The 18,950-nt window shown below is 41.1% G+C and overlaps 1 protein-coding gene and 1 long non-coding RNA gene across 4 annotated transcripts; one reads left to right on the plus strand and one right to left on the minus strand.

Annotated features, from left to right (window-relative positions):
* Window positions 1-601: 601 nt before the first annotated feature.
* tent5c (terminal nucleotidyltransferase 5C) lies at window positions 602-7,594 on the minus strand. Of its 3 annotated transcripts, none has more exons than XM_038721209.1 (2): window positions 7,510-7,594; window positions 602-5,943 (listed from the first exon to the last, which is right to left on the minus strand). In XM_038721209.1, the coding sequence occupies exon 2, from the start codon at window positions 5,919-5,921 to the stop codon at window positions 4,770-4,772; it is 1,152 nt and encodes a 383-aa protein (XP_038577137.1). In that variant the 5' UTR covers window positions 5,922-5,943; window positions 7,510-7,594; the 3' UTR covers window positions 602-4,769. The 3 variants fall into 3 exon arrangements, with proteins under 3 accessions (XP_038577137.1, XP_038577136.1, XP_038577138.1); XM_038721208.1 differs by lacking the exon at window positions 7,510-7,594 and adding an exon at window positions 7,166-7,322; XM_038721210.1 differs by lacking the exon at window positions 7,510-7,594 and adding an exon at window positions 7,220-7,298.
* An 8,419-nt stretch (window positions 7,595-16,013) lies between these two features.
* LOC119903593 lies at window positions 16,014-18,296 on the plus strand. Its single transcript, XR_005444544.1, has 2 exons — window positions 16,014-16,160; window positions 17,374-18,296. It is a non-coding gene; the product is annotated as an uncharacterized LOC119903593 (long non-coding RNA).
* Window positions 18,297-18,950: the final 654 nt, after the last annotated feature.

Raw genomic sequence — 18,950 nt, forward strand, 5'->3', positions numbered from 1 at the left:
GATGTCAATGTGTTGTGAAAGACAGGATGCCATCATCATCTGAACTGTAATCTTATATTGCTACATTCACATCGACATACTACATGATGGGTCCCGTCATGATGACTTCTTTTGTTTGACATTTGAAAAGTGAAGATGCGCAACAGCAGAAACGTTGACTGAGCTGCTTGATTGTCCATCAAGAAATGTGAGTAATGTGTCATAGAAGCCAGCCTCAGCAAACAGTAGTTGCACATTTTGTACTCAATTCTATTTTGTTAAGTCTGTATTTTAATTATCCAACGAAGGTTAAAATCAAGGGTGTATTTTAATTACCTTTATTTGCCTAGCTGCGCCACTGTTTATTGTACTGCGTTTCATTATTGTACTGAATATTACTGCACTCTTTTCACACTGCAATGTAGAGCTGTGCTCCTCGTTGTTGCATAGTGGTCCTGGAGGAAGTACATTTCAGTTCACTGTATATTATAAACAGACAAGTTTTGTTTAGGCTGTTTAAATAATCAAAGAAATAAAGTTATATTTACATTTGACCATGTCAAGTCTCGTGCTAGTTTGAAGACATGCAAGATTTTGGTCAACAGAAAACAGCTGAAGCAGATTCTGCATTTAATACTCTTTAATTATTTCCTCTTCAAACACATTTTCCTGATGTACATATACATTTCCATTCAAAAGGAAAAACTCAAGTGAGGTAAAAGTGCTGAAAAATGAAATAGTATAATGGTTGTAACCATCAAACTCATCGTCACAATCACACAAAGCTGACAAAAAAGCTCTTTTGCATTAACCATTTCAAAAAAATATATATAGTGCGACAAATTTCATATTTTTCCCCACTTTTTTTTTTTTTTTTTTAAACTTATAGCCACAAGCATCCCTTCATACACATGCAAACAAGCACACACACACCTTCACACATTAACGTAAACACAAATCTGCTGCAAAAAGAAATTCACAACTCTTCATATCGAAACTGTAGGAGAGCTTCCAGAGGGCCTCCATCACATTCCTATGGTGTTAAGACTTGTAATTTTAGACAAGCATAACCACTAAATATCTAATCCACAGCTTGCTCTGCACCCCTCCCCCGCAGCAAAGAATACATCTACAGGTGTCAAATAAAAAAAAAAAAAAAAAAAAATATATATAAAAATAATATACACACACACACACACACACACACACACACACACACTAATAAACCAAAGGCCCAAACAAGTTGGACGACCAAAGGCAGGGTGGGAGAGAAGCAACGGGATCAACAACACAGAAGTTTACAGCAGGAAAAAAAAAAAAAAAAAAAAAAAGAAACACACACACACACACACACACACCGTCCTTCACAAAAAGATTCATACATGAAACATACATACATCATTCTTGACGAAGGAAGTGATTTATAATGGGTCCTGCTGCAGCCCCCCTCTCATCTAGTGGGGTTGTGGGGGGTAAAGCTTTCATTAACAGGTACACATTTTTCAGTCGTCAGAAAAATAACCGTAAACACATGAAGGTAGGGTGGGCTCAAAAAACGCAGAGGATTTACATTCCAGGCAATGTTTGTCATTTTCTTTGACCTTGCTCGCAACTAGTGAGCGATGTCAACAAGAAAGCCAGCCAAGGAAGTTAAGAGTCCTCGCCACGCTCAGCAGACTTCAACCTGCAACTGTGAGCAGCAGCAGCGCACCCAGGATGCTGGTTTTGAATGTTGAATGCTTTGATTAACCCATTTATAATCAGTCAGAGAACATGAACAAACTGGGGAATGATAGAGGTTCTGGGGTGCAATTTCCTGAAAGGGATTTTAGCTGCTGGCGCTTAACTAGGAAGGGACTATCCACAGTGATTATAAGGGTTCCGAGCAAACAGCTGCTGCCAGGCTGTAGTAAGCTGAAGTCTGCTGGCTTACCTCCACCTTCAAGCATGATCTACTCTAATAAGAACCTGTAGCTTGGGTGAGAAGAGGAGAAAGAGAATACAGAGAGGAAAAGACACAAAATGAAGGAGAGTATCAGGAAGAGACATCTCAATGTTAAGGGCAGATCAAACCAATTTACCCTTCCAAAACAAACTGACAAAACAAAGCCCTCAAAAACACATTATGTCCCTGAGAACCAGCTCAACTCCCTTCAGCAATTGACCACATTAGCTTATTTACATTTCTCTCAGGTGGCTGGATTTGGAGTAAAACAAGGCCTCTTTAAAGTGCTTCTGTTAGTATGGGGTCTCTGCTGGGTGACCTCCAGCTACTGTGCCACAGTATGGCTCGTCAGTGCACTTTAGGTATTGCTTTGGTTTGGATGGGGGAACAAAACAAATCTAGCCAGATTGCTTTGGAGCAGGAAGAGATACAATGCTGGGCAGTCCATTAAAGTAGGGGTGTAAATATGTCATTTGAAAAGGCATTCAGGCAATACTGAAGTCAACATGGTTGCCAGTGATGAGGCCCAAACTACTAGTAAAACACAAAGAAGGGAAAATAACTAAATAGCTGAGAAGACTGATAGGAATGACTAGACCAGTAGATTCATGGAAAAGTATGGGTTGGGACTGAAACTAAAAGAATAAAGTATCAAAAACTTAAATTCAAACCAAAATTATATCCCCAACCAAATGTTCTCCCATAAACTAGTATCTAATATAGCGATTACAGTCTTGTATTTAGTTATGTTCCACAGGATTTAAAGGGGCTGAAAGCTAATCCCTCTTAATCACCAATTTAAAAAACCAAAAAAAAAAACAAAAAAAAAAAAACCTACTTTTAAAAAGCTAAAGCATTCTCTGAAAAGTCAAAAGGCACTTTTGTGCTTCAGTTGCTGGTTGTAAAGCAGACTTTGGTCCAGAGTGTGTGGCACCTCATTTGTTTTAAAACAACACAAAAAACAGACTATGGCAGTTCCTATACCAAAAGTTCAGCAGTTAAGCCAGCAGAACTTGCCCTGACCCCGGGTTGTGACCTGCAGAAGAGGCCGAGCTAACCTTCCCCTAGCAGTTCTCCAACTAGCCAGGAGTTGTGGGTCAGCCAGATAAGGAGTTTCCTGGTTATCTGGTATAAACACGAGCCGCAGTGAGATGAGCGGCAAGGCAGTGAGCAGGAATAATAGAGGACTTCTGTAGAACTGGGGAGGGCGAGGGGGCACACAGCAGCTGCCACTTACACAAGAGGTTTAAGAGCAACTTTACTCCTCTCAAAACCTGGATACTACAATGTCAGGAGAGGGAAGATGAGACAGGTTTAAGTCACAGCTTACGCCATATGCTATGCCACACTGCAAAAATTAACAGCTAATAATAGGCTTGGCTAGAAATAGAAATTCGTAGGTTTGGGAGGGTGGGGGCATGCTGGCGTTTTTCTTAACATACCATTCTCACTTGCTGGTGTCTGTCCTCATGACCACAAAAGGGGTTCAAAGACTGCAGGGTACCCAGCAGGCACTAGTAGTGGACCGGAAGTGATTCAGCTCCCACACATGTAAGGTGGCAGGGCTCCTGCTTGCACACCCGTTCTCGGTTCAGACGGTACCTCCCCCAGGAAAAAAAAAAAAAAAAAAAGAAGAGGATAATTATAGACGGGCGGTAGTGTGAGAACCAGTCGCTGAGCTGCAACAGACGAGGAGCCCATTTCAGGGCTGCCGTCGAGCCTGCAATGGTTGTGAGGGACGACCCTGCCGGCACGCCATGTGCTGCTCCTTTTAAGGGAAAGGACAGCCGGTCAGCCTGCCAACCAGCTCTCGCTCCAAGCAACGAGGCCAGCCGCATTATCTCAACGGGCCTACGTCCACTCTGTGCTGTCAGCCAGCCTCCCACAATAACGAAAGGATTGTGACATCTGGATGTGTCTGAGGCGTTGGAAGTGACTTAAAAACAGGGGGGGTAATGAACTCCTCAGACACACAGGAGCCCGTCTATCTGAGGCCAAAACTGTCTCACTGCAGAATCCCACTCAAAGCCAGGCTTTGGGGGTGGGGGGGTGGAGGGGTCTCGTCCCACACTTAAATTCACAGTGGAAAATGAAAAATGGACACATTTTCTCTTGCATCGTTTACAAATAATCACAGGCACTAACGGCATATTATGGAGATCACAAATGTCTGAGAGCTAGTTACATGTCAAAATCAATTATTTTAAATTGACCCCTCTCACGTCCCCTTCATTTCTGATGTGAACAAAGTTATTAGTGTACCACCTTAATTCCATCCCCAGTGAACTAAACTTAACACTGGTGCTCTGCTTTTTTTTTTTGGGCCATCACCTATTGTATTACCGCTTCCCCAATATTTCAATTTTTAATTTTTTTTTTTCTGCCTTTTCACATTTTATTATTTTGTTAACTGGAGAAAAACAAATTTAAGGCTGTAACATTTTCTTTTCCTTCCCTTTCTTCAAAAAATAGCCCACACTTAAATTATTGGGGGGGGGGGGGGGGGGGGGGGGGTTAAGGCACAAAAATACAACTCCATTAAGAATAAAGGCTGATAAACACAGAAACAACCAAACATGATGAGAAAGAATAAATCTAAACACTTAAAAATATCACTTTCTATTCAATGACCTAGACACCTCTGTAGATAAGGAATGAGAAAGGATTCCAAAAAACAAAGCAAAACACTTGTCCACTTAAATATAAATGTGCCTTGAGAAGAACATAGCATTTATTTTTTTTTCCTTTAATTTGTTTGGGGAGGTGTTTTTATTCCTTCTCTCTTCTCAAAAGCAGCAGCAGCAGCGGAGGCGGTGTCCTCTTGTACATCCTTCTACGCGTTTTGTCAGTTACACGGCAGCCATGTTGGAATGTTCTGGTTAGACACATAGTAGTTGCTGAAGTTGTGGTCTCGGACATAAGGCGCCGGCTGATAGTAGCAGGTGACGCAGGACGCATCAGGGATAGCGTTCTGCTCCGCAAGCACTCGGAAGGCCATTAGCGAGATGAGGTGGAGGGTCTGCCGCCGCTCATGGCCCATAAGGCACACCGTGCTCTCGTTGACCACTCGCCGCAGGATCATGAGGTAGTCGTACTTGCTCTTCTCCTCGCCTATAAAGTGGCTCTGGAGGTAGGCCTCCACCTTGCGCTGCTGCTCACCGATGTCAGGGAAGTCAATGAAGAAGCGTGAACACATGTACCGCTCCAGGCCCTTGAACTCCTCCTCACTGGCCGGCCGAAAGTCCCGCACCAGCAGATTGCAGTATTTAAGCAGACCGCCACCTCGGATCTCCTCTGGCCGCTTGGTGGCGATGAGCTTGTTATGCAGGTGGCTCAGTGCCATGCTGAAGTCCCCATACACACTCTCCCCACTCACAGTAGGGTGAAAGGCCTGTGACATGGGTGTCTGTGCATGCTCGTAGTAGGCAAGCATCGAGTCCAGCACAATCTGAAAGGAGTCCACACTGAACTCAAACTGCCGGCGTATTGAGTCCACAAACTTCAGCTCCACATTGCGGCCGTTATTGTTGGAGAGGGAGATGAGGCTCCAGCGGTCCTGCTCCGTGTTGACCTTCACCAGCTTCTGGACATAAGCCTCTTTGAGAGTCATGGGTGTAATTTTCTCTTTGTTTACACCTTCAGGCAGGAAGTCCAGCAGGGTACCCAGCACCACATCCTTAATGAGCCTGAACTCTCCCTCGTGAGGCAGGTCCACCCTGAAGATGACGTCCAGATCCTTGTAGCTCCAGCCAATATCCTGCACCAGCACGTGGCTAGCTGTGGACCCATTGAGACGGATGTCCTTTACTCTGATACCACGCAGCTCCAGGCGGGCGCGCACCCGTGCCACAATGTCTTTTAGACGTACCTCTAAGGTAGGGAAGTTTCCCCGTCCATGAACAGGGACAACCTCCGTCAGAACTTCATTCAGCCGGTTCACCTGCTCCCAGGTCAGGACACTGACAGAACAACTCTTTGATTCCTCCTTGTTATCCATCTTCTCACAAAGTTCAGATTAACTAAAAACAGGCAGGAGAGGGGAAAAAGATTCTAGTTATGACTTATGTGACACAAACCAAGCAAAATTCTACAAATCTGATTTTTTTTACCCATTGTATTTCACAAAAAAAAAAAATAATAATTTACAAGATGATTTAGCTTAATTTTGAAAATGAATGTTAAAAACACTTCCAATTGGAACTGCAACGAGCAATCGACTGTTAAATTAATCGCCAACTATTTGAATGGTCGATTAATGATTTGATTCCAGTTTCTTCACTCCTCCATGATAGTAAACTGAATATCTTTGGGTTTGGACTAAACAAGACATTTGAGGAAGTCACCTTGGGCTTTGGGGAAACCCTGATCAACATTTTTCACAATTTTCTGACATTTTATAGACCAAACTAAACGATTGAGCGAGAAAATAATCGACACATTAAATTATTACTGGCAGCCCTAATTCCAGTATCAACACAATCAAAAATAAATACAGTCCAACTATTGGCTTGTCAGCTTTAACACCTCATGAAACAGTAGCAGCATTATGACCCATTGTGCACGAGCGCAGCAGAATGCGAGCGCGACACAACCTGCTCAGTTACACACGCGCACACAGAAAAAGACAGAGCCCGTGAGGCTTCTAGAACAGCTCGCCAGCCTGTCTTTTATTCCAGAACCACTGAGAGACAAACGCCGAGCTAGCTTAAAGTACACTAAAGCAAGGGTTATCCTAAATAAATAAGCACATTGTAGCAATACAATTACATTTATCGCCACGCACGTTTCGCTGATTATTTTAATCCAGCCGACTTATAAATGTAACGCGTGACGAATGCAACCATATTAAGTTTTGTGCTAACGTTAACTGCTAGTTAACCTTACTCGGTGCTAAAAGCTAACCTCAACTTTTTAATTAAACAAGTTCCAAGCTGGGATAACCATACCTCGCTACACGTTAGGTTTGACTCCGTATCGGTCCATATGGCGACGAATAAATCCAGCAAAGTTAACGTTAACTGTTACGTAAGTTACGTTATCGTAAGTTTGGAACTTAACGTAAAACAACAAGAATTGAGGACAAGAAAACATCCTAACTGGTGTCACGTTATTTTTTGAATCATGTCTACGACTGGGTACAACTTTTAATTTACCGACACTGACTGAAAATAGGCTCCTTACTAACTTAAAATACAGCCCCCCCTCTGACAGATATAATAAAAAAACAATCGTGTTACATACATTCCCAAAAGCGTGCTATGAAGGATTTCAACGTCCGAAAAAGAAGATGTTAACCTGGAACTCGTGCAGACACCTCCACATAATCCACTGAGAGAGAGAGAGACACACACACACACAACTCTTACTTGTCCGCTCAAAAGTCAGTGTTTGAACAACTGCTCGTTGAAGACACGCCTGTTTTATAAAGCTGAAGTACGACCCACTGAAACACATGCACAGCCGTGGCACGACACAGTCCCTGTGTAACGTCGCTTTTTAACGGTGTAAAAATACAGTTAATTTAAGTTTAAATATATATATATATATATAGCGTTGTATTATTAAAGTTAAACACTAATATTTACCCAAAAGTCCAACTTTCATCATCAGCAGATCACAAAGTTGTAAAATAGTATTTGTGATTGTATGTACCAATGCGCCGAGCAAGGCGTCTGATTGGTCGACGAGATTTTTGCGTTGCCAAGTAACAATGATCGACTCCACGCAGGTCTGCATGCACGCAGGTGACGTTATCTGGCAGTTGCTGGGTTACGGTTCAATTTAAAAAGCTTCAGTTACCGATATTTTAAATATTTTACATTAAAATGTTTTTATTAGTTTATATTTATGATTTTGTTGCTCCAAAATCCAAAATGGAAAAATGCATAGAAATAGAGATGTGTTTAAAAAAGGTTTTAAAAAATCCTACACATACCTCAAAGATGAGGTATGTGACAAATACAAGGTACAACGTACAACGTACAATAAATTATTATTATCATTATTATTATTAATGAAGTTTACCACCAGTTTACCTTTTGTAAATGTTTAAATTAGTGTGACCAGTAATGGTTTTTTAAAAAAAAGATCAAAAATCTCTTTTACAAGAGAGACATGGCCAAGGTAGCAGCCATATATCAACACAACATGTTGAAATGCAACATATACAACATGACATCACAATAAAACAAACAAAAAAACAAAACAAAAAGTACAGCTATTTAATACAATGGCCTCTCAAGAAAAACAATCACACATACCCTCCTTCACCACATTCTTTGTGACGCAGTTTTCCCCAGATCTTTCAAAACCCAGAGTACATTGAAAAGCAACCACTTAGAGGAGCGTAGCTGGTAACTACCAGAATTGAGACAGAGAAGAGTACAGAGGTAAGCTGGACATGTTTCTAGCATCCTTTATACCAGTGCTGTTGGATGTGTGTGGTCAGTGATGTCCAACCCACCAAATCATAAAGAATGGAATGCAATATTGATGCATTAAATTATTGTTATATTCAAAATGTAATTTTTGTGGTTTTGCTGCAAACTGCTTTGGCAACATTGTGTAACCTAAATATTCAGGCCAATAAAGCATATTGTATTAAATTGATTGTTAATAATAAATGTATCATCAAAGGTAAATGCATCCATAATACTGATTACACTCAGTAGTCAGTTCAGTATGGAGAGGTGTTTATAATATTTAGTCTAACCTCTCTGATGTCAAAAGATTTCAAAATATTAGACATACCACTCAGTGCAGCGCAACACAGCTCAAAACACTACAAACTACATTCTCTATATAATCAACAAATATGGATGCTACTTTTATATCCAATCATGACACCTCACCTATCTTCCAAACACTTGAACATTCTGTGCACTTTTCAATCTTATTTTAACTCTTTCCCAACTTTTGTTCCATGTGTTGCAGGCATAAATCTTTAAAACCAACCCAAACTGAACATTACAGCATTACTTTTCTCTAGGTGTACCTAATAAACTGGCCTACTAATTCGTGCTTACAGTATCCATATAACTTTCGTTTAACTAGCAACAGCTAACGACTAACAACATCACCAGGCTGCTAAAAAAAAAAAACAAATAGTGGTAATGTCTTCTGTTACAACTTACATTGATTTTTCCAATAGTCTAGTTTAAGATATATATAGATAGGCTATATTGATTGTTTTAGTTTAGGTTATTCCTTGGTGGAAAATAGTAATAATGAAAGCATTTACGCATGGTCTCAGTGTACACTGGTCTGTGGAAACCAGGGCACAGGTCACCAGATATTACCTTCTTATGTACCAGAACTATTGAAGCCATAATCAGTAAATGTTTGAATTAGCAAAGTTGTCATCAAACACAACTGTAATCAATAATCAATAATGCAGAGCCCTTTGCATGTGTTTAGGGTTGTAAAAACCTTGTTGTATGTTTTGGAAATGGAAGACCAGGCTGTAGTTTATTAGCAGGAGACTCAGCCCCTCTGCTGATGGTCCTGACAGGCCTTTCTACTACGTTGGAAACTGCAGGCAGCTCTGGATGGATGCCACTGACACAGCCAGTGTCTGACACAGCCAGTGTCTCTTTAGATTTCTATGGAAGAAAGTTCATTTCACTAGAACACATTAAAACATTCCTCTCTAAATCTCTTTCTGTAGCACACACACACATATTAAATATTGATAAGCAATTGTAGAAACCCCCCCAAACACACACCCAGAGATGCCTGACACAGCATGGGGAACTCTCCCTTAGATTTCTATGGAACAAAGTTCATTTCACTAGAACCCCATAAAAACATTCCTGTGTAAATCTTTTTCTGTAGCAGCGAGTTCTTCTCTCACTAAGCCACAAGTGTATTGTTATGAATGATGCAAGGAAACCACAAGGTTTGTGAGTGTGATGGAAAGTAAAACATGGGAATAGAGAGCCTAAGTCACTCGCTTTCGGCTCATGGGACCTTATTTCGGAAAAAATATGTACAGTAGTCAATGGCGTGAGGCAACTTATTTTTTGATCCTGTTTGAATTATGATGTTTGTCCATTTAAAAAATAATTTTGTCCGTCAAGAAAGGTGCAGTTTGTCATAAAACAGTAAAGTTACATTTAGTCTTGTGTGAAAACCGTTCAATGAACTACATCTCTCGTCTCGCACAACATGTTAGCACGGTAATGCTAGCTAACATCCATTGCTTGGTTACTGCTGGCTAGATAAATTAGCTATGTTCCATGCAGAAATATATCTCACCTGATGTGTTTAATCCAACGACTCTTCTCAGTCCTTTTATCACATTATCTACACATGTAAGTTCTTTGACGTTAGCTTCATTAACGTTAGCTTCAGTCATTGAGAGAAGAAGTTACGACATCACATACGCGACTTTTGTGTTTGTGGTGTTTGTAATTATGTATTTTCACAGTCTTAGACCTCAACAGTTTTACATCAAATTGTGACTTTCTTGACTTTTAAATGTACATTTTAAATTAACCATCATCATATACCGTAAAACGTTGATTAACAGCCCGGGCTTTTATTTGCTAAAATCACTGAATTGACCCTGCCTTTATTTAGGACAGGCCTTTAACTCCTCTTGCACAAAACTGAAATAGGCTACTATGAAACAGTTTATTTATTTAAATCAGAATATTACTTGTATAAAAATATCCAATAATATCAAATACACGCCATTCATTTGATCTAGCTCCAACAGACAGCTTATGAGCTTTTATTTTGAAGGAAGCAACATAACCAAAACAACAACAGGGTGTAGGATGAGAAAAGTGTGACAGAAGTTAGCAGAGTGATGGACTTGGATTAATGTTTATGAAAGGCTGTTTTGATTCTTTTGATCGGTGGACCCTTACAGAGTAAAATAATTTAATAATCAAGGACCGGACTTAACGAGTGCTTGACAGGTAAAGTGATTAAGCAGCTTACAAGCAGCTAAAGTGGGCGACCCGCAAGGTTTACAAGGTTTTATACATCCAAAGAACTTGTATTAAAACCAGACCAGGCGTTTTTTGTCAAAATGTATTCCCACACCAGGCCAATAAAGGAGGTAGGCGGCTATTAGGGACTCGGCTATTAATTTAAGTTTTACAGTGTGTAATTCAGAACACAGTTCAAACGGGATCAAAAAATTATTTGAAGTAAGGTCCCATAGTGGTCCACCGGAAAGGGAGAGACACATCCCCCTGCAACAATAAGAGCTTGTTGCCTTGTAAAAGTGATTTTATTTTTGAATATTTGATAATAGTCGAACAGCTTAAAGTGCAGAATAGTACTTTGCTTTCAAGATGGCACACCGTATAGTTGCCTCGGTATTAGGTGCGCTCCATTTTGTTGTTAATTCAGTTGTTGCCTGTGATTCCCAGAAGTCTTTCACCAGAGAAGAGGTCATGAACATCAGGGGAACAACTTCAGCGGATTTATTTCCCACTTTTCTCGCGTCATCAGTGAAAATACCGGACATTTTGGTGAAGAGCACCCTCGCTTTTGCTCGGGCTGTGAAGCGCCGAAGTAGACGGAAACGAGTTATAACAATGACAAATCTGGTTTACAGCTAAACCCAGACAGCTAAGGTTGGAAAAGGAGGAGGCATTTAGGAGTGGTGACAGGGCTGGGTGCACGGTGCAGTAAAGTACAGGTTTAGCAAGGAGGTGCGAGAAGCTAAACGACTGTACTCAGAGACTAAAAGACCAGTTCTCTGCAAATGACGCCACTTCTTTCTGGAGGGGGTTCAGAAAGAAACTACAAACCCAAAGCCCCCCACTCCATCAACAACTCTCGCCTGGCAAATGAGCTGAATCAGTTCTACTGCCGCTTTGAGAGTCAATCGGACACCATCCCCCGTGACTCCTCCGCTCAGCTTCAGCCCCAGTCCAACATCTCCTCCTTCCCCTCCTCAGAGTTGGCCAACTTCACCCCTGTCCCCCCTCTCAATCTCAGAGAGGGAAGTCAACAGACTGTTCAGGAGGCAGAAACCCCGCAAAGCAGCTGGGCCAGACTCTGTCTCCCCATCCACCCTGAAGCACTGTGCTGACCAGCTGTCTCTGTTGTTCACAGACATTTTAACACTTCACTAGAGACGTTGCCAGCCTGCTTCAAGGCCTCCGCCATCATCCCTGTCCCCAAGAAACCAAGGACCTGAACTCTGTGGTAATGAAGTCTTTTGAGCGCCTTGTGTTGTGGAGTTACAAACTTGATTTCAAATAAATAAATACCTTGTACCAGAAACTGGAAACCTTATTGGTCATTCTTTGTTTTGGAATGAAAGAGGAAATCAGCTCTGCATCCACTGGACCTTTTCTGCAGTGGTCACATAAGTTTCTCAAGTGTGCCTCTTAAAATGTTAACAATAGTGTCAAGTATTAGTTAGCAGCATTAGTTAGAGAGAGAGTGCGTGTCAGCATCTTTTCCACAGCTGTGAATGTTGAAGTGTGTTTTCTGCTTAACTGGAAAACATGATGATATTTGGGCATGTTTAGAAAGGAAACACACACACTTATGAGTCAGCGAAGAGAGATGGGGTTTAGAGGGAACAGATATGATTTAAGATGCAGCTTCTCGCAAGAGTTTTGTCCTTTTCTCTGCAGACCCAATACTGGAAAAACGGGGTGAGATGAAACCACTGATCAACTGTGTGGAGCTTGAGCCGTGTCAGCTGTACAGTTTGTGTGTGTGCGTGTGTGTGTGTGTGTGTGTGTGTAGGTGTGTGTGTGTTGCGGGGGAGCCCCTAGGTGAGTGGGTTGTACATCAGTTCAGTCTCGGTGAATTAGCAGCAGCACTGGAAACTAGTATACTAGAGAGGGGATTTCCTTCCTCTATGTGTGTGTGTGTGCGCATCATATTTTCATTAACATTGATACTACACTGAAATGTACAGAAGAAACACAGCTTTCATTATGTCATCATAACAACTTCACGTAGAAATACCAACGAAGGACAGGAGTCAGAGTCGGACTCTTCGTGAGCATTTGTGACTAAATTTTCATTTGAACAAACAGGAGGAAGGTGCAGAAAGTATCAGCTACTGAGGATGTGAGGCTTTACTTTATGGCAGCACATCTGATGTGATGAAAGCTGATGGGGAATATATAAATCAGTCATAGTACAGGTCTGACATCAGTGCTCGATATTAGCTGTAGATGAAAGGCACATATGCAGTAAAATAAACCAGGGCAGCAGATAAGACATATATTTTTTAAAAATCTCTTATAAAATGTCTGAAAATATCTATTTCCTCTATTTCCCAGAGCGCAAGATGACCTTGATCTTCAAATCACTTTTTTTTGTCCGACTAACAGTGCAAAACAAGTAAATGTTGGGCACTTTGTTTGTTTAATTTTCAATCTAATAATAGATTTACCAAATTGTTTCTTTTAAGAGTCTGACCACTACATCTGGGTTTATTGTATTGGCCAATATTAGTTCAATAACATATCCATCCATTATCTATACCCACTTATACATGCACTGTCGTGGGGGGGACTGGAGCCAATCCCACTGACATTGGGTGGGAGGCAGGGTACACTCAGAACAGTTTGCCAGTCCATCACAGGTCACAACAAAACAAACAACCACTCACACACCAATTAACCCATTAACCTGCACAGGTTAATGCAGAGATGGGAAGAACATGCAAACTTCACACAGAAAGGCCTGTGAACAACCTTTTATATACAGTCTACAGAGACGACCAAGGTTGGAGCCTCGGACCTTCTTGCTGTGAGGCAACAGTGCTAACCACTGCACCACTGCGCCTCCCTTCAATAACATCATATTGCCAGATACGTTGGCCGATAAGTAACTTAAGCTCCTTCGATGTGTTTGAGGTCATTTTTAAACAGTGTCACTATCACATACTTTGACAAGTTTATTGATGTCCTGCTCACATCTGGGTGACAACTCCAGCAACAAAATTTAAGGGATCCTTATCAAGTTTGTTTAATATACTGTATATATATATGTGAATTTGTATGTGTTCAAATTGCTTGGTATTTGTGTGTGGATTGGAACACACATTTGTGAGTACCCAAAATTGTAAAATCATTGTATATATTTGTATTTTTCATTTATATTATATTTTATATATTATATTTATTTATGTCTTATACACATTTGTGACACATTGAATCTAATGTGTGGGTTTAGTGGTAGTAGGAGCTTTCATCACTGTTTTCCTGTGGGACTGACCCAAAACATCTATGTCATTCAACAGTATGCGACAGAACTTGAATGCCTTGATACTGATAACAGAGGACAGAGGATGTTTGCTTTTAAACATATATAGCAAACACATAAATGGACCCACATATGTGTGCACACACACCCAGTGACTCAAGTGATGGAAATGTATTTCAGATGTTTCAGCAGATCTACAATAGCTGCTTGTCTGCTAGCAGCAAGGTGAAAAATGAGAGGTGAATGGGAGGTGAAACTACAAAGCTTAGAAACACAAGACAGCCTCGACTCAGCTCCAGGTTTTGTATAGAATTTAGAAACTAGATGTTACAGATTGATGCTTTTCATAGAGATTTTTATATATGATTATGAACATTGCACCCATGTGCGATTGTCTCATTATGTCATTCCACAACTATAGGCATTAATCTGCTATTTCAGCCTCCACTCTTCTGGTTTCAGGCTCTCCACAAGATTTTTTAACCTGGCTGCAGGGATTTGGTCCCATTCAGCCACACAAGCATTAGTGAGGTCCAATAAGGCCGTTGAGTGATAAAGCCTGACTCATGATGGGGTTGAGGTCAGGGTTATACGCGGGCCAGTCAAGTTCTTCCACACTAAACCATTTCTTTATGCTTTGTGTACGGGGGGTCATTGTGATGTTATAACACGAAGGGGCCAAACACAAGCTGTCGCCACAAAGCTGGAAGCACACGGTTATGTATAATATCGTGCCAACCATAAACAGACCAAGGAGAAAGTACGCAAAGGAATGTGGATGGTAGTGTTAGTAGCAGAACTAGCAGTATTTTTATTTAAAATATTTTCTTCTTTACCTCTAGTGGAGTAGTAGCCATGCAGGTAGATTTGGTTTATTTGTACTGGTTATGGTATATCTGTTTCTACCCCAAAACAATGCATGGAAAAGTTACATTTGAAAAAAACAACAGTGATGTATGTTGATTATCTATATAAACATAGTAACATTGTCCTGGAAAGAGATGTTGTGGAATAATTTTTCAACCACCAGCTTACAGTTTTTCTCCATTGCTTATACACTATAACCAGGCTTTAGAACTAAAAGTTCAAAACCATAACGCCATTTATCAACAAGCACACCAACTTCCCTAAACTATAAACCCCTGTTTTGGCACTGCAAAACTCTGCACACAGATCCCTTCATTTCTCATTGCTTACACCATGTGATCATTTAGAAAGCACTAACATTCAATATTGTTCACACAAGTCAGCACAGCTTGAGCTCAATTAGCACACAGCTACCCAGGTGGAAACACCAGTCAGAAGCTTCAATAGATAGATAAAAGGGCCAGAGTCAGTTCATTGAAGGAAGAGGTTGGGGACACCAGAGAGGAGGAGGAGGAGGAGGAGGAGGAGAAGGAGAAAGATGTGAAGGAAGAGGAAGAGTATGAGGTGGAGGAGGAATAGGGAGAGGAAGAGGAGAAGGCGAAGGGAAAAAGAGGGAGAGGAGAAAGAGGAGGATTCTCCGGCCTGTCCCAGACCAAAGACAGGATGCTGGGGCAGAATAATAGTTTTTTTGTTTGGTGTGTTGCAAATTTACACATTTGTTACACCAGTGTGTAAGACTGTGTTGTAGTGTGTGAGCGTGTGTTTTGTGGGCTTGTGTTCTCAAGTCTGAGCACAAAGTTTGTTTTTTCAGCAAGACCAGTGTTTGAAGTGGAAATAAATAGGTACCAGTATGTCAGAACGTTTGTAACAAAAGCTTTCAAAAAGTGATGGAGACATTCAGATTCTGACCTGTCCCCAGCGTCCCCAGTGTAAATGTCCCGCCTCATCCAGGCTGTGATTGGTCGGTTCACGACAAGTGACATTGACGAGCTACATTCAGCACACGGCTGCTTGAAAGGCACCCGAGCTTCTCTTCTCCCTCGTCTCTCTCTGCCGACAGAGTTTAGCAGGCAGAGAGAACAGGAAAAGGTGAGCGTCACGCAGCGCCCAGATATGGAGAGGGCAGAGGAGAGGACGGCAGCTTGGGAGAAGTCCCGGTACGCAAGAAAATGTCCTGGTACGCCAAAGAGTAAAATGTTGAGCACTGAACAAGACTGAATGGTTTTGAGTGGAGAGCTTCATTTTGACCTGAAAATAGGATGTTTGTGGAATTAGGTGAGAATTAATGGATTTGTGTTTAGAGTTTTGAGAAAAGGAGGCCTAATTTGAAGAAATACGTTTGAAAATATGGGGTGGAGGCAGACATCTCAAAACCTCATCAGACAAAACTGAAACGACCTGCGTGGCTAGACACCACTGAAGATTTAGTCAGGACATGTGTGTTTTAGTAATTTGGGGCTAAACTGAGCCTTTAATAATTTGGCGGCTGCATAATGAGAGGCAGTGGAGTATTAAGGGGAGGATGGATGGAGCAAAGGACACAAAGGTAAGATTGAGACTGAGGACGTGGTGGGTTGGGTACTGTTGACAGGAAAGCACCTACATAGAAATTACAATGCTGGGAGTTACAGGCGGTTCAGTGTTGCAGAGCAGCCAGCTATCTAGGAAATGAGCTTCACTCTGGGTTATTACCTGCTCACTGTACGTGGTGAAAGAAATCTTCAAGGCTGGATTTCCAGTAACTCAGAAACACTTCTTCTCTCCACAGGACATTTCCGCCGGGAATAAAACAGGCCAGAATGCAATAGTATTTGAGAAGTGCAGTTAAGTTTCTTAGAATGCAAACTACTTGGTTTTGCTACACCAGTGAGGATTTTGTATTGACTTGCAGTTTGTCCAAGGATGGTCTAAACTTAACCCTGCAATAATACATTTTGGTCACTTGGAGGCATTGTAACAAGCTGTAAGCACAGTGGCTTATTTACACATCCAAGAGACACAAAGCAACATTAGCATTCATATGGAGCCCCCTCAGAGATGAATCTATGTCCAGTATTCACTCTAAATGCTTCAGTATGTTCACCAGCTAGTTGCTAACTTTGTCTGTCTGCTGTTTGGTGCTGATGTAGCGTACAGTTTCTAGAGTTTGTTTGCTGATCACCACAGCCTGCTGCTGCTAAAAATGTGATAAAACCAGTGAGACTGAACAAAAACAGTAAAGTTGTGGATCGAGAAAACGAAACAACTGAGCTCAGAGATGCGTATGGCCTCCATAGAGCTGAGGGCAGCTACAGCGTTGGGTGTCAATTATCTACAAGTGATTGCTTTCACATTACATTTCCATTACACATAACACTTAATTCTCAACCTGATCCTCCTTTTTTACTCAGGCTTCTCTGTGCTGGACCATCGGCTGTTCTGGAAGCTCTCTCTCCCCCCTGGTTGTCAGTTCCCCCATTCCAGATATTTTGGATCTACGTCCTCCAGGGCCCAGTTGTTAAAGTAATCTGATCGGATTTTGGCTATCAGATTGGATCAAATGCTGGAAATGGGTTGTTCAAAAGAAAAGAAAAGGATTCTGAAATTGGATCAGATCACCTAATCCAATCCTGGTTTTGATCTGGATCAAACTTTCAGTTTGTGTTATTCAAAACATTTTAGTTTTGGGATCCCTTTGATCCAAAAAAATCAGGATTATAATGATCCAAATAGAAGGGTAGATAGAGATAAAGTAGACATTACCTATCAAGCCATTCAGAAAAAAAAATCTCACAAACAGCTGTCAACATCAAACAAAATAATGCATTTAATTTAAACTGTCACTTATTACTGTACATTAATTACAAAGGCAGAATCATCAGAGGTTAACCATTCAAAAGTAGTTTGTAACAATTGCATCCCTTTTGCACATCCAGTCAGTCCCTCATTCTGAGATCAGCCTCTCTGAACTCGGAATGATCTTTATTTTAACTATTGGACTATTGGACAACACATGTTCAAAATATCTACAGTCTATCTGTGAGTAATGCATACTTGTTTGTTTTTCTTTGATTTGTTGTGGTACAGATGGTCTGACTGTGGAAGGAAATGTTTGTGTTGTTTTATTGTGCACTTTCTCTCTCTTCAAATTAAAGTGAGAGCACTGTAAAATCCGGATTTGGCAATCCAGAAACGTTTGTATCTGGATCAGGGTAATCCAATCCAATGTTGCTTTGACAAACTGGCACTAAAGTAAGATGGATTACGTGATCCTGGATGGCAAAACATGTCCAAATCCGGATCATTTTGTTCCAGATTAAACTTTTCGAACAACTGGGCCGATTCAGCCTCTCATCTTTTCTCTCTAGATCTAGGTCTAGAGGATTTAATTACCACTGAGCCTTCTTGCTGGAGCAGCTACTATCAGGCGGTTTGATCGCCTCTCAAAATGAAAAGGATGGAGGGTCTTGTTCGACTCGTTCCTGTAGCATCACTCACTCAACTCTTTAGGTGAATCCGCTGGTTTCAGATCATTTTGGTTTAACAAACATACACAGACACTCAACTGAAACAGGATTGGTTATCATTCATTTTCCCTCAGTCTCAACACTAATCTCTTTCCCTGCGTCTGTCCCCTCAGACAGGCTCATATTAGAACCTGCCTTCTTGAAAGTTGACAAAAAGTCAACAATCTTTTTCACTTTTCTCTGGACCAGAGTGCAGACAACTCTCAGTTGGACCTCCATGATGGAACAAGATATGTTTGCTGGTAGATTTCTGTTACAAATTCAAGGCCTCTGTTGAAAGATCAAAATATCTCTGTGTCTGTGTATTAGGTGTTGTTATTTTAGGTGTTTGTGCCAAAGCCATCTGCTTCCCGGCTGTGAAAATATCCAGTATGTATGGAACTACACCTGGCACATGTAGACACTGTGAATTAAGTATCTCTGAGCTGACGACAGAGCGTTATCATGATGCTCTTGTTTAG

Source organism: Micropterus salmoides, unplaced genomic scaffold (genome assembly GCF_014851395.1).
Source record: "Micropterus salmoides isolate LMB-PRFRI ecotype aquatic unplaced genomic scaffold, ASM1485139v1 Ms_hic_scaffold_15, whole genome shotgun sequence".
Lineage (NCBI taxonomy): Eukaryota > Metazoa > Chordata > Actinopteri > Centrarchiformes > Centrarchidae > Micropterus > Micropterus salmoides.

Excerpts from the sequence above, each read along its gene's own strand:
- tent5c (XM_038721209.1), bottom strand. The coding sequence starts at position 5,921 with ATGGATAACAAGGAGGAATCAAAGAGTTGTTCTGTCAGTGTCCTGACC.